Source organism: Cannabis sativa, chromosome 5, assembly GCF_029168945.1.
Source record: "Cannabis sativa cultivar Pink pepper isolate KNU-18-1 chromosome 5, ASM2916894v1, whole genome shotgun sequence".
NCBI classification, from domain to species: domain Eukaryota; kingdom Viridiplantae; phylum Streptophyta; class Magnoliopsida; order Rosales; family Cannabaceae; genus Cannabis; species Cannabis sativa.
Window position 1 is genome coordinate 48,286,500 of NC_083605.1, and position 17,186 is coordinate 48,303,685.

The 17,186-nt window shown below is 32.3% G+C and overlaps 2 protein-coding genes across 2 annotated transcripts; one reads left to right on the plus strand and one right to left on the minus strand.

Moving 5' to 3' along the window:
• Positions 1-2,355: 2,355 nt before the first annotated feature.
• On the plus strand, positions 2,356-3,042 carry LOC133038374 (uncharacterized). The gene has a single exon (XM_061116499.1). The coding sequence runs from the start codon at positions 2,356-2,358 to the stop codon at positions 3,040-3,042; it is 687 nt and encodes a 228-aa protein (XP_060972482.1).
• Positions 3,043-4,110: 1,068 nt separating this feature from the next.
• Positions 4,111-4,911, minus strand: LOC133038375 (secreted RxLR effector protein 161-like). The gene is made up of 2 exons (XM_061116501.1): positions 4,363-4,911; positions 4,111-4,203 (listed from the first exon to the last, which is right to left on the minus strand). Exons 1-2 carry the CDS (start codon positions 4,909-4,911, stop codon positions 4,111-4,113), a joined length of 642 nt encoding a protein of 213 aa, XP_060972484.1.
• Positions 4,912-17,186: the final 12,275 nt, after the last annotated feature.

The window sequence follows — 17,186 nt, forward strand, 5'->3', positions numbered from 1 at the left end:
AAAGGAACCTAATAAATTATTTCCTTATAAAACTTTAATTAAGATTAATTATATTTTAAAATTAAATTAATTATAATTATTAATTAATTTTTTACAATTTATTACTATATAAGGATCTTTTAGCAATTTATTTTTTTGCACTTAAATTATTTTAAATGTTATAGCAAAACTTTTTATAATATAAAATTATACACATATAATTTCATAATTTAAATTTTATTATACTTGTAATCTTAATTTTAAATTATTACACTTAATTATTTAATTTTTTTATTTAAATATTTAAAAAGTAAAAAGTAAAATAAGTTGAAGGATTTTTTAGAAAAAAAAATAGCTGCACTTGTTATCGATTAACTAGCTTGAGGCAACATACTTAGTTCATCTAATTGTAACAAAATAATTAAATATCATTTAAAAATAATTAATTATTTAAAAATTTATTATAAGAATAGAATTGTAATTTGTGTCAAAAGAAGTTTAATTTCTGTAAAAAAATAAATTTTATTATAAATATTATAATTAAATGGCTTAATTATTAAAATAATTAGAGTAAGGATTTAAATATAAATATTAATTGCTAAAAGAGGTCTTGTTAAATATTTAATTAATTATTTTAAGAAAATAGTTAATTATAATTAATTAATTCTAAAAAAGGAATGTCTACCTATTAGTAAACTGCTATTACAGGTCAAAGAAAAATGTAACCATTGAATAGTCACCCATATATATCTATTCTATATAAAGTGTGCCTATATAACAGAATTCTTGGTTTATGAGAAATTCATGGGTGACTTTTTGTTTATGTTAAAAATAAAATGGTTTATTATTAAAAATAAAATAGTTTATGAGAAATTCATGAATCACTTTTTATTTATATATAATAAAATAAATAAAATAAATAAAATAAATCCAAAAAAAATACGATCGGGTTTTTGCTGTTGTACATCTACGATTGGGTTTTCTTTAATTATTTATTGTATTCCTTTTCCTATTACAATTTGGACATTCCCATGGGATCACACATAATATTCCAATCTCCACTTCTCTTTTTTCTTCTTCACAACTTAATAACAAAATATATAAGTAATAATAATAAAAAAAAAGCGTGACTTTTATCAAAGTTCACAAAACCAAGCATCAATGGCGAAAAAACCCAACAAAGTTTACAACTAATAAATGATTGTAAGTGCTCGACATATGCATTAGTTTCCAGGAGCAAAGTTTTTTAAAGTTACGTAATAATTTACATATATGCTGCAAACACAACATACAAAAAATAAAGAAGAATATGGAAGAAAGAAGAGACCATTATTCACATCTAGAAAGGCTGTAGAGATAATAATAGAAACTTTTCATTTTTTTTTCTTTTTTTTATCAATTTTTTTTTTCTTTTTGAATAAAGATAAATATGAAATTTTAATCGTATAGATTTTTATTTTAATAAAATATTGTATTTTAAAATAATTTAAATTCAAATAATTTAATAGTATTTTGTTATAGAATACTACCACCTTTTGTTAAACATGGTTTTCACTTTTTTGTCGACACTACCATATTCAATTTATTAACGAAAAAATGGACAATCCAGATATATGCGGACCTGGCTAGAATGAAAAGTGCAAAATACAAAAATTACACTATTGTCTCTATCAAAGCAAATGAAGATTGAAATCCACGATGACTATCATTAGTTTTTTTATCTACAATTTTAGACAAATGCTATCTTCAATTATCAACAATTTAGAGATTGATTTTTAATTTTCTTTTTATCTTACACCCATTTAAGTAATATTTCTTTAAGTATTGGAACATCAATTTTTAATTTTTTTTAGATTAACTTAAGATCATCAAGCTTTCTTAAACACTAATATATTGCATTCGGTATTCACTTTTAATTGACAACATTATAAATTATAATATTTAGATACACATAATAATAATCTCACCTAATAACTAATAATATTTTTTCTTTAATTTTTAATTATATCACTTTCAAATAACATAGAAAAAAACTAGCATAAAATTTATTATACGTGCCTCGCACGTAGCTTTTTGCTAGTATATATATATATCTATTACTAAAATAAATAAGCTATTATATATATTGGGGTGTGCATAAATTGATCAAATTTAATGATAACCGACCGATCCAATTACAACCCACCACCAAATATTAGGTATCTAATTGTGATTAGATCAGATTGGATGTTATTTTTAAATATCCAATTAGATCGGATCGGATGTTGGATGGGGTGTCCAAAAATCTAATGCATCCAGCATCTAATCGAACTAATTAGTATTTTTATTTAGTTTTGATGAGTAATTAGATTTTATATTGTTATAACTAAAGTATATATGTATATTGAGAAGTTGACAATGATTCTTTGGAGTGTTTGGGGGGCCTGCAATGATTTAGTTTGGAATGATAAGGCTATTTCTGTGGAAAGAGTTGTTTCATCTGTAATTACTTACCTTGAGCTTTGGAAATTTGCTCAAAATATCAATGGAGGAGCTTCGTCTTCTTCTGGTCAGCCTCGTGCTGGTGTTGAGCACTGGATTAAACCGTCTTTGGGAGAGTTGAAGGTTAATTGTGATGCTTCTCTGTTTTGTGGAGAAAGGAGTCATGGATTGGGTTGGATTGCCAGAGATCATGTTGGGTTGTGTGTTGCAGCGGCAGCTGTCAAACACCGAGGAGATATTGACCCAGTTGTTGCTGAGGCATTGTCCATGAAGGAGGCTTTGAGTTGGGAAGATAGCAGGACTGTTGAGGGCTTTTGTCCTACAGCGGTAATTTTGGAGTCGGATTGTCTTGTGTTGGTTAATGCTATTAATAGTAAGAGCCATATTCTGTCTCCTCTTGGTCTTATTATTTCGGATTGTATTTCTCTTATACGATCCTTTTCTAGTTTTGATATTTCACTTCAGTTTGTTAAACGATCTGGGAACCAAGCGGCTAACTGGTTAGCTCGTTCTTCTGGTTCATGTCCTGATCGTATTTTCAGTAGGGGTCTGTCCCTTCTGGTTTGGAAGCTATTTTGTTAGCTGATTTGCTTTAATGAAAGTTGCACTCTTTGTTTCAAAAAAAATATTAAAATTTTAAACTTTTTTTCTTGGATTGGATGGATCCAATCCAATCAATTACATATTGGACCTAAAATGTTGAATGGATCTGATTAGATCCAAAAAATACTATGTCTAAAATATTATAAAAATCTAAATTAAACCAATAAATTTATATATATATATACACTAGTGTTTAGCCACGTGCATCCCACGAGTAGCAATTGAGTGGATGTAATATTTTTTTTATTATTTTGTATAAGATAATTAAAATAAAATAAAAACTATATATTTTTTTTTGTAAGGAATTATAAGAATTAATTTAACTAAATATGAATAAATATTAGTTATTAAAAATAAGAACAAAATTTTTAAATGAACCTAATTTAATGAAATTACATTTTAATATTAAAACAAATTTATATTATTGTGTATAAATACTTAATAATAATTATTATAAAAACAACATTTTATATTTAACTAAAATTGTATTTATTTAAAAATAGTTTTGTTAAGCATAACCATTTAAAAAAACTTGTAATGATTTTTCTGTTTCACTTAAATTGAAGAAAATAAAATGAAAAAGAGAAAAAAAAAGAGTTTATATTTTTAGAAAAATTAGAGCTGGTTTGTAATTATATTTTACAATATATAGGTAAAACTTACAAGTTTGAAAAAGAAAAAGGAAAAAAAAGGATAAAATTAAAGACAAAGAAAGAAGTATTATGAAATATTAGTATTATGTAATATTATAATTTAGAGAAAGAAAATAGAGAAGAGATGAGAATTTTCTTAGTGTTTTATTCCAATAGGTGATCTCCTATTTACATACATAGAGTCAAATATTAAGAAACTAAGAAAAGGAAAATTAAGAAAAAGGGAATGTTGATTATATTAATGGTAATAAATAAAAGATTTGGACATCCACATAATTAATAATATTTATAACACTCCCCCTTGGATGTCCATAATAACTGCCTCATTAAAAACCTCGCCGAGAAAACCCAATGGGACAAAACTCGGTCAAGGAAAAAAGAGTGCAGTATGAAATTACTCCCCCTCATTTTGGCATTCATAGAGATCCTTTAATCGACGCATTCCAATCTTGTGAACCATCTTCTCAAAAGTTGATGTTGGTAATGACTTTGTGAATAAGTCTGCAAGATTATCACTTGATCGAATTTGTTGAACATCGATATCACCATTTTCTTGAAGATTGTGTGTAAAGAAATTTTTTGGTGAAATATGTTTAGTTTTGTCTCCTTTAATGTACCCTCCTTTACGTTGAGCGATGCAAGCAACATTATCTTCATAGAGAATTGTTGGTACTTCTTTATTAGATGTTAATCCACATGTTCCTCGAATATGTTGTGTCATTGATCTTAACCAAACACATTCTCGATTTGCCTCATGAATTGCAAGTATCTCAGCATGATTTGAGGAAGTAGCCACCAGAGTTTGCTTTGTTGACCGCCAGGATATAGCAGTGTCACCGCAAGTGAACAAATAGCCAGTTTGAGATCTGGCTTTATGTGGATCAGATAAATATCCTGCATCAGGGTAGCCAATAAGTTGTGACCCACAATTATAAGAATAGAACAATCCTTTATCAATAGTACCCTGGAGATAGCAAAGTATGTGCTTAATCCCTTTCCAATGTCTAGATGTTGGAGCAGAACTAAATCTTGCTAACAAATTGACAGAGAAAGCTATATCAGGTCTTGTACAATTAGCAAGATACATCAATGCTCCTATTGCACTAAGATATGGTACTTCTGGACCAAGGAGCTCTTCATATTCTTCTCTAGGTCGAAAAGGATCTTTTTCTACATCAAGTGATCTAACTACCATTGGGCTACTTAATGGGTGTGATTTATCCATATAAAACCGTCTAAAAATCTTTTTAGTATAAGTTGACTGATGAATGAAAATTCCACATTTTAAATACTCAATTTGTAGACCAAGACAAAATTTTGTTTTTCCTAAATCTTTCATTTCAAACTCTTTCTTTAGATATTCCACAGCTTCTGAAAGTTTTTTAGGAGTTCCAATAATATTCAAATCATCAACATAAACAACAATGATAACAAACTCAAGACTTGAACTTTTTATAAAAACACATGGGCAAATAGGATCATTTTTATATCCTTCTTTTAATAAATATTCACTAAGTCGATTGTACCACATGCGTCCTGATTGTTTTAATCCATACAATGATCTTTGTAATTTAATTGAGCACATTTCTCGATTTTTTGAATTATATGCATCAGGCAACTTAAATCCTTCAGGGATCTTCATGTAAATATCACTATCTAGTGATCCATATAAATAAGGTGTGACTACATCCATTAATCGCATATTGAGTTTTTCACTTACAGCCAGGCTAACCAAATATCTTAATGTTATTGCATCCACCACAGGAGAATATGTCTCCTCATAATCAATACCTGGCCTTTGAGAAAAACCTTCAGCTACAAGTCTTGCTTTGTATCTCACAACTTCATTTTTCTCATTTCTTTTACGTAAACATACCCATTTGTATCCAATGGGTTTCACTCCTTCAGGTGTTTGGACTATAGGTCCAAATACTTTGCGTTTAGCAAGTGAATTCAATTATGCTTGAATTGCTTCTTTCCATTTTGACCAATATTTTCTATTTTGACATTCTTTGATAGATTTAGGTTCAAGATCCTCGTTTTCATTTACAATTTCTAGCGCTACATTATAAGCAAAAATATTGTCGACAATTACTTCGAGTCGGTTCCATTATTTTCCTGTATAGACATAATTTATTGAGATCTTATTATTTCTAATATTTTCAGGTACCTGAATCTCTTCAAGAGATTTGTTTATGTCAACATCTTCCTTGAAATTTTCAGCCTCTTCATTAGGGCCATCTTGACTATTTGCTCCCTTTCTTTTTCGAGGATTTTTATCTTTGGAACTGACTGGTCTACCACGTTTCAAACGTGCTTTAGAATCATTAATTAATTGTCCTTCTGGGACTTCAATTCGAATTGGAGCATTTTCAGCTGGAATTTGTGATTTTGTAATTTTCTTTGGGTCAGTGAATGCATCTGGTAATTGATTTACAATATTTTACAAATGAATTATTCTTTGAACTTCAAGTTCACATTGATTTGTACGAGGATCAAATTGAGATAATGATTGCGCATTCCATATAATTTCTTTTTCTGGCTGTTTCTTTTTCCCTCCCTCTAAAGCTGGGAAACTTGTCTATTCAAAATGACAATCAGCAAAACGTGCCGTAAATATATCTCCAGTTGTGGGTTCGAGATATTTAATGATAGATGGAGATTCATACCCAACATATATTCCCAGCCTCCTTTGAGGACCCTGTTGGGTTTTGTGCCCTAAATAAAACCCATTACAATCTGATAGTTATCAATTTAAGAGTTTTGAAGTAATTATGATTACATGTATTTTACATGCTTATGGTTTAATATATATATGCACAAAATCAGTTAAGTCCAGAACATATATTTATTCACAATTACAGTATTGTCAACACAGTGGAATGTGATTGTGATTATATGATTCAAAAGACTAAGTTCCTGTTCATCAGTGTTTTGGATTTACACTAATGTGATAATCAACGATGAAGTATACTTACACTTGGAGTAAGTGTTATGTTCTTTCCAGGACATTGGTAAAGTATACTAGTTTCGAATGTATGGAGTATACATTGGACTGGACCGATATTGAACTTAGACAAGATATTATAAACTTACCGTTGTATCTTTCCAAGTCAATATCAGTAGTTGATCTTAGATTAAAAGAATCTAAATCCTGATATGGTTAGGCTCAATCTCAGAAGTGCTATTCATGTTCTTTGATTTATTAGTTAAGCCTACTTTTGGGTCAGGGTGATACATATATTTTGGGAACATGATAGTATGATTGAGTGGGATCGCTGAACATAAATATGGAATCTATAGCTTCTACTGGTGTATAGAAGTCAAGTGATGATTCCCTTCGAGCTTAGTTAAATAGAAGTAAATGGATGAGCTCTTGTTTCAGTGACTATATATTAGATCACTAAAACATCATTTACAGGTAGCTAAGTGTTTTAAGGGGCCAAATACATTGAGGGGTGAAAACGGTAAATTTATCCCATCTCGATGTAAATCATCTATATAGAGGATCTTTGATCACATTAAGATTATAACAATGGTTAAATGAGATAGCATATCTATATCGTGGAACATATAATATGCTCTATATAAGTCTGAGAGTGCAATTCCAAGTTCTAAGAGTGGATTCAACAAGGAATTAATAAGTTAGCAATTTACTTGGTAAATTTGGTTCAACTTATTGGAAGCTCAGCAATATAGATCCATGGTCCCCATTCTAGTTGAGACCATACTGTTTGTAAGACTCTATAATTGATTTATGATTAATCAATTATAATTCTAAAAGTTAGACTATGTCTAATTTGTGAATTCTCACTAAGTAAGGATGAAATCGTAATGAAAAGGGTTTCTAGGTTTATTTATTAATTAAGAGACTTTGTATGTCTAATTAATAATTATATTAAATGACAATATTATTTAATAATCTATTTTAGTTATTAAATAATTAGTTTTGGCATTTAAATGGTTAGAATTGGAAAAACATGGTATTTTTGGAGAAATAGAAATAAAATTGTGGAAACTGCAAAATCCATGTGAGGCCCAGTCACACCATGGCCGGCCACATGGTAGTGTGTTTCCCAATTATTATTTTCATTTTATAATGCCAAAATAATTACTAACCTAAACCTAGCAGTTATCTATAATAGGAAAGTGGTGGATCACACCAAATAAGGCAGTTAATCAATTACTCAGTAAATGAGGAAACTGTTTATTTTGGAAAGTTGAGCTTCCCTTTTCCCTATATATAGCAGCCCTCCTCTCTTCCTCTTGCATGCCATAACACACGAAATCAAGAGAGAAAAAGAGAGAGAATTTCGAAATTTTTTGTGAGAGAGAAGTGCCCACACACAGCAAACAGTACCTCAATCATAGATTGGAAGACTGTGAAGGATCATATCCATCTGAAGGAGATTCGGGCTCAGATCTTGATTATACTCTGCGACAGACAGGAATCAAGGGTTAGAGATCTGAGTGGAAGGAGACACATTATTCCGCTGCCATCACTGTAAGGTTTCTTAACTTTTTATGTGTTTTATTTATCGTTTTAGAAGTTCATATTTAGGTTGTTAAATCAACATACTTGTGAGTAGATCTAAGATCCTGGTACAATAAATTCCAACAGACCCATCTTTGTTCGTTGTGGTGGAGCAATCGGAACATATACTGTACAACCAAAGATTCTTAGATGGGAAATATTTGGCTCCTGACCAAAAGCCAATTGTAATGGGGAGAATTTGTGATATGATGTTGGCCTAATGCGTACAAGTGTCGCAACATGTAAAATAGCATGTTTCCAAGCTATAATTGGGAGTTTTTTTTGTCATAAGTAATGGTCTTGTGGTTAACTGGAGGTGCTTAATAAATGATTCCGCTAGACCATTTTGTGTATGTACATGAGCAACTTGATGTTCTACATTTATCCCTATTGACATACAATAATCATTAAAAGCCTGTGATGTAAATTCACCAGCATTATTAAGGCGGATTGTCTTGATTGCATAGTCTAATAATTGTGCTCGTAATCAGATTATTTGAGCAAGCAATCTTGCAAATGCTACATTACGAGTAGATAATAAGCAAACATGTGACCATCTAGTTGATGCATCTATCAATACCATAACATATCCGAATGGTCCACATGGTGGGCAAATAGGCCCACATATGTCGCCCTGAATTCGTTCAAGAAATCCAGGAGATTCAATTCCAACCTTTACCAGTGAGGGCTTAATGATTAACTTTCCTTGAGAACAAGCAGCAGATGAGAACTCACTGGATAAAAGAATCTTCTGGTTCCTCAATGGATGACTATGTAAGTTCTCTATTATTCTACGCATCATAATTGAACCGGGATGGCCTAACCGGTCATGCCAAATAACAAATAAATTTTTCTAGTTTGTGAACTTCTCGTTCACAATAACAAGAGTTTCTATTATACTTATACGTGTAATGTACAAACTTGAAGACAAACCAGGTAATTTTTCTAATATGCACTTTTTTCTTGAAACAATAGACGTAATGCAAAGATACTCAAAATTATTTTCATCTGTTGTGTCAATATGATATCCATTACGACGTATATCTTTGAAACTCAAAAGATTCCTTTTTGATTTGGCGGATAATAAGACATCATCTATAATAATTTTTGTTCCTCTAGGCATCAATATAATGGCTCTTCCGGAGCCTTCGATTAAATTTGCAGTGCCTGATATTGTATTAACATTTGCCTTCATTCTTGATAAATTTGAAAAATATTTATCACTTCTAAGTATTGTATGAGTGGTTGCGCTATCCACTAAACACATATCATCACCATTATTTGTAGAATTATGTATAGGATGACAAATATCCATTACTTGGTTAGGGGCTCGTGCTGATAACGTATTATGAAATATTAGTATTATGTAATATTATAATTTAGAGAAAGAAAATAGAGAAGAGATGAGAATTTTCTTAGTGTTTTATTCCAATAGGTGATCTCCTATTTATACACATACAAGAGTCAAATATTAAGAAACTAAGAAAAGGGAAACTAAGAAAAAGGGAATGTTGATTACATTAATGGTAATAAATAAAAGATTTGGACATCCACATAATTAATAATATTTATAACAAGAAGTAATTATTAGTCAATCTCTCACTCTCTCCATATAAGAACAAAAATTTGATAGATATAGCTACATGACAAGAGTTTTTTTTTTTTTCCTTTTCTTTTCATTTATATTTACGATTAATGACTTTTAGAACTTAAAATTATTAAGCAGTGATGAAAATAATTTACTGTGAACATATAAAATTTCATATATATTGTTAATGATTTTCTATAATATTAAAATAATTAAATTATTTGATATTGTGTGTAAGATTATTTATATTTAATATTAATATTTTTTTATATTATATATTATTTACAGCTATTTTAAATAATTAATTACATATATTAGTATAATTTATTGAAGACGATAATAGTTGATTTTAAGAAATCCAAATAAAATGTTCTTATAAGATTATTGGCATGAGTTTATTTCATATTTTAGAGATTATTTTTTGTTCGTGAAATAATAATTAGACGCTTGAAAATTATTTTTATTTTATATAATCAAAAAATGAATAAATAAATTAATAATTAAAAATAAATAAATAAATAAATAAAATAATTTATTTTTTTTAGTCATATGTATTTATGTTATTTACCTATATTGAGTAATAGAATTGAATACAAAATGGGTGAATATAAGATGAGTGAATAAGGCAGCTGACAAGATGAAACAGTAAAAAAGATGAGGTGTGAAGCTTTTAATATAGAGCTGCTTTTATAAATATTGAGTAATATCATAATATGAATGTGAAATAGATGGAGGTGGAGTATGAATGAACTGTCACGTAGCCCACTAATGAGAGTTATTTTTCTTTTCCTTTTGTTTTGTAGAAAATAGTGATTCGAATTGTGTGTAGATTTCATAGAATAATACATATTTATATACAGAGTTAGGAGACTAAATATCTACTAAATATCTAACTCTCTTACAGCTAATATACATCTAATATCTAACACTCCCCCTCAAGCTGGAGCATAGATGTTAATCATGCCCAGCTTGTTACAAATATAATCAACCCCCACCCCATTCAAAGCCTTTGTAAAAATATCTCCTAGTTGTTCTCCGGTCTTCACATATCCTGTGGAGATCAGACCTTGTTGAATTTTCTCACGAACAAAATGACAATCAATCTCAATGTGCTTAGTTCGCTCGTGGAATACGGGATTCGAGGCAATATGAAGAGCAGCTTGATTATCACACCATAATTTTGCTGGAATAGAAGTCTTAAACCCGAATTCAGTCAAAAGCTGATAAATCCATATTACCTCACACACAGACTGGGCCATAGCTCTATATTCTGATTCAGCACTGGATCTAGATACACCATTTTGTTTCTTACTCTTCCAAGAGACCAGATTGCCCCCAACAAATACACAATATCCTGAAGTGGATCGTCTATCTACCTTGGAGCCTGCCCAATCTGCATCAGAAAAACACTCAATCTGGGTATGTCCATGATCCTTGTAAACTATACCTCGTCCTGGTGCTCCTTTTAAATAACATAAAATTTCTTCTAATGCTGCCCAATGATGAATTATTGGAGAAGACATGAACTGACTGATAACACTAACCGGGAATGCAATATCTGGACGAGTCACAGTTAAATAATTCAACTTTCCAACTAACCTGCGATATTTCTCAGGATCTTCAAATGGTTTCCCATCACGTGTAAGATGCACAGCTGGATTCATTGGAGCATTGCAGGGTTTTGATCCCAATTTCCCTGTCTCAGTTAGCAAATCAAGTACATACTTTCTTTGAGACAGAAAAATACCTTGTTTACTCCGAGTAACTTCAATCCCCAAGAAATACTTGAGCTCCCCTAAATCTTTCGTGTTAAACTGGGTGTGAATGAAAGACTTAAGGGATGAGATGCCTTCAGTATCACTTCCAGTAATAACGATGTCATCAACATACACCACTAACAAAATGATACCAACAGTTGATCTTTTATAAAACACAGAATGATCTGACTTACTTTTCAACAAACCAAACTTCTCAACAGCCTGACTAAATTTACCAAACCAAGCACGAGGGCTTTGTTTCAATCCATATAAAGATTTGCGAAGATGACAAACTCGCCCTAACTCCCCCTGAGCAACAAACCCAGGAGGTTGCTCCATATATACTTCTTCCTTAAGATCTCCATGAAGAAAAGTATTTTTAATATCAAGCTGATGCAAAGGCCAATGATGAGTATCACAATAGTCCACTCCATAGGTTTGAGCATAACCCTTGGCAACAAGACGGGCCTTTAAGCGAGCAACTGTGCCGTCTGGATTGAATTTAACCGTGAACACCCATTTACACCCGATGGCCTGTTTTCCGGAAGGTAAATCAACCAAGACCCAAGTACCATTCGCAACCAAAGCATTCATCTCTTCTATCATTGCAGCAAGCCAACCAGGATGAGACATCGCTTCTCGAACAGTTTTAGGAATAGTGATAGAATCAAGAGAAGCAATAAAAGAACAAGAAGAAGAGGAGAGATGATTATAAGACACAAAAGAAGTAATAGGAAAAGTACATTGGCGTTTACCTTTACGTAGTGCAATGGGAAGATCATCTGAGATTTCCGGATCTGATGACGAAGATGCAGGTGCAGGACATGAAACAGGAGGTGGAGGAGGGGGGCGCCTGGTGTACACTATAGGAGGCCGAGGGAGTGGTGGAGGTGGTAGAGGTGGTGGAGGTGTAGACATTGTGGGGGTGACGACCGAGGCAGGTGAAGGAACAAGAGACCCGCCAGAACATGTAGCAGGCGCATAGGATGTGACAGAATAAACCAACAAATCATCATCCTCCCCCTGACTAGTAGAAGTAGTGGAAGATGAAAAATAAGGTGTATTTTCTACAAAAGTAACATCAATAGAAACAAGATATTTGTTGAGATCAGGACAATAACACCTATACCCTTTCTGAAGACGAGAATAACCAAGAAAGACACACTTTAGTGCCTTAGGGTCTAATTTGGTGACAGATGGACGGACATCGCGAGCAAAACAAACACTACCAAACACTCGCGGAGCAACTGGAAATAATGACTTATTAGGAAAAAGAATTTTAAATGGAATTTCACCATTAAGAACAGAGGATGGCATGCGATTAATAAGAAAGCATGCCGTGGAAACTGCATCGGCCCAAAAAGGTTTAGGGACTTTCATTTGAAACAAGAGAGCACGTGCAGTTTCAAGAAGATGTCTGTTTTTACGTTCTGCAACACCATTCTGAGGTGCCGTATCAACACAAGAAGTTTCATGAAGCATGCCATTAGAGGTCATATAAGATTGAAATTGAGCAGACATGTACTCTTTGGCATTATCACTTTGCAAAGTACGAATAGATACATTAAATTGAGTTTGAATCTCAGCACAAAAAGCACAGAATATAGAAAACAACTCAGAACGATTTTTCATTAAATATAACCAAGTTACACGAGAATAATCATCCACAAAAGTAACAAAATACCTGAATCCAGGTTGAGACAAAATAGGAGAAGGACCCCAAACATCAGAATGAACTAACTCAAAAGGAACACTAGCACGTTTATTGACACGTGGACTCAAACTAACACGATGATGTTTGGCAAACTGACATGACTCACAATCTAACGAAGATAAACTACTATATTGGGGACACAGTTTCTTGAGCAAAGGAAGGGATGGATGACCTAAACGACAATGAGCCTCAAAAGCGGAAGCAACACTCGAACAAGCAATAGAGGTTGGCGGAAGTGGGTCAAGAACATACAAGCCACCAGATTCATGTCCTTTACCAATAATCTTCTTCGTCATAAGATCCTGAAACAAACAATGATCAGGAAAGAATGAGATGCAACAATTTAGATTACGAGTGAGTTGACTAACAGAAAGCAAATTAAAGGACAAATCAGGTAAATGTAAGACTGATGACAAAGATAGCATAGGTGTAGGAACAATAGTGCCAGATCCAAGAACAGAAGTTGTTGACCCATCAGCTAAGGTGACAACAGAAGTGGGACTGTGAGACTGAAAAGTGGAAAAGAGACGGGAATTACCTGTCATATGATCTGTGGCACCAGAATCAATGACCCATTTTGAGGATTTGGAAAGAAGGCATGCATTAGAGTTACCTGAATCAGCAATCGCAGTGACAGAAGAAGATGAAGACTTAAGTGTTTCCTGATACCTTGAGAACTTGGCAAATTCATCAGCAGAAATAAGGACCGATTTGTCAGATGCATCACTAGTGCTTGCAATATTGGCAGAGTGTTGTTGTCGATTCTTAAATTGTAACTTCCTACACTCAAACTTGGTGTGGCCTGGTTTCTTACAATAATTGCACATGATGCTCCCAGAATTTGGTGTGCGGTTATCAGGTCCTTGTGAATTACCTCCTCTAAATCCAATTGGAGTAGAGTTTCTGTCCGGTGCAGAATTATTACGACTCACCAAGGCGCTATTCAGAGGAGTTGAAGAGGTAGTCTCTGTGCGAAGAACACGAGTAAACACATCTTGTAAAGAGGAGACATCAGAACCAGAGAGAACTTGTGACTTTGCAGAGTCAAATTCAGATGAGAGTCCTGCAAGAAAACTCATAATAGCCATCTGTTCTCGTTGGCGCTGTTGAACTTTTACATCAGGACTAAACGGTAATAGCACATTAAGTTCTTCATATGTTTTCTTGAAAGCCATAAAATAATTCATAAGAGACTTATCTTGTTTCTCCGCGCGATAAAAAGCTTTGCAAACATCATATATGCGAGATATGTTGTCTTTGCCAGAATACAAAAACTCCAAGTAACCCATTAGTTCTTTAACCAATTCACAATGATTAATCAAACTAATTACCTCATTATCGATAGAATTTCGAATTTGAAGGAACAAGCGAGCATCCTCACGGAGCCATATTTTCCTTGAATCGTTTGTTTCTTCAGGAGGATCGTCAGTCAAGTGATCATCTTTGTCAATACTCCTCAAATACAGTCGAATCGTCTTACTCCATTCTAAATAATTCGAACCAATCAACTTATGGTCCGTGATTTTAGACATCACGGGAACCACATCAGAAACAACGATTGATTTCGAATCTGATTTTATCTCTGCCATAATCTCGAAACCAAAAAATTGACAGAAAAAGGAAGAGAGCAAACTCAAAGGAATAGATACCCAAACACAAAGAAGACAAAAGTATCAAACCACAAAATGCGAAGAACCGCCGAAAACCGAAGCAAGGAGGACGAGAAAGGAGCAGGAGTGGGACGGGCGTCGACCGCCACCGGAGAAGACGCCGGACGCGCCCTCATGCGCCGGCGCGTGGGACGGTCGGCAGCGGCGGACGACGGCGCGTGGGCCCCACGCGCGGTGAATCTGGACGCCGGACTTTCGGGTTTTGCAGTCCGGCGGCTGGGCAGTCCTCCTATGTGGGCGGTGAGAAAAAATGGTCACTCCAAATAGGGTTTTTCGAAAAAACAACCCTAAACTCAAACCCTAATTTTTTTTTTTTCAGAACCCTAATTTCGAATTTCGAATTTTGAATCACAATGCTCTGATACCATGTAGAAAATAGTGATTCGAATTGTGTGTAGATTTCATAGAATAATACATATTTATATACAGAGTTAGGAGACTAAATATCTACTAAATATCTACTAAATATCTAACTCTCTTACAGCTAATATACATCTAATATCTAACATGTTTAAATAGATGATAATACAACATTATCATTATATATTGTGCTAATCCATCTTTATACATCTATTTATTTTGTAGGTAGTTTTGGTCAGGTAGTTGTCTATATCAGATGCCTTTTGAAGGTGGTCTCAAGTTATTTTATCTAAATTTTCGAGATAACTAGGTCTTATATAAGTTGCTTTGTTTGTAGTGACTCATATTCACTCTGTATATCTTTGGCTAGACAATTAGCTTGTTGGTTGGAAGTTCTTCTGTGTCGACGATTATCATAGTGTGATTTCGATCTCTCTCTAAGAAAAATACATGATAATACATGTGAAATCCAAAATATGTTGCACGTGGCCCAATAAAATGTGTTCAATTTAACTACAAGATAAAGACAAGGAAAGAATTTCTTTTTATTTTTTGTAAGCTGCTCAAAAGAATGACACATTCATTTATATATAGAGAGAGATATATAAAATACATCAAATAGATAGAACCAATCTAATTGAATGACGGAAATTAATTGGATCGAATCGAATAGTAAAATCTAACATCTAATATATGATTGGATCATATCTGGATATGCCTAAAAATATTGGATGTGGTCCAATAAATTCTCCGCGTCTTCCATCATAAAACAGATAAAATGCGCCAACTTAATATATTACTAGAAAATATTTTAATAGGTTTAGAAATGAAATGTTTGTGTCTTTTTGATTTAATATTTCTAGAAAATAAATATATATTATATAGTATATATTTTTTAAAAGTATATATAATTAAGTGTTAATTAAATCAGATTGGTTACGTTTTAAAGTCAAACAACATCCAATTTGTATAAGTGCGGATTTTAGATTTTTTATTCTAATCCAATCCGCTAAAGCGTAAATATTCATATTTTACGGATTAGATTGTGAGGATTGAATTGGATCGGATACTTTGTGAATAGCCTTAGCGTGAACTCTGCTTTCTATATGATAAATTATTCTTAATTTTTCTTGTAGACTGAAGTCTCTTTTCTTTAGGCTCCGAGTTGTTTTTGGGTAGGATGGTAGAATTTATCTTCGCTATGATCTCTTAAATAACTAAAATATACGCTGTCATGTAAAAAAATTAAGATTAAAACTATTTAGATTTCAAAAATACAGTTGATGCACCCACCCAAAAATACATATATGGATATATGATGTACTAAGAGTATTTTTAATGGTGCACCATTTCATCAATTAGCGTGGAATCTTCACACTATTTTACTTCAATAGTACACCAAATTATACAATAAATTAGTGTGCACCAAATTCTACACCACTAATGGTGTTGAATTTTAAATATATACTAATTTGGTGTATTTTTTTTTGCATTATAACTTTTATTTTATTTTATTTTAAAAAATAATCTTACACTTTAGTCCTAAAATGAACATTTATAATAAAAATAAAATAATTGATTTAAAAAGTTGTCTTATGGAAAGTACTTATAAGAGAAGAAATTCTCTTATGGAAAGTTGTCTAATTTTGGTAAGCTTGACTTTCCCTTTTTCTAATTGATGATTTCGATTTTGCCTTTATTAGAACAAATCAAATTATCTTTATTTGGCAGGTTTGAAGTCCAAATTCGTGATCTTGGTTCAATTTGGAAAGTTTCCTTTCTGGTCCTGATCTGCTACTGCGAAACCCGATTCTAATGCTGTAAATCAGGAATTTTTTAAAGAAAGT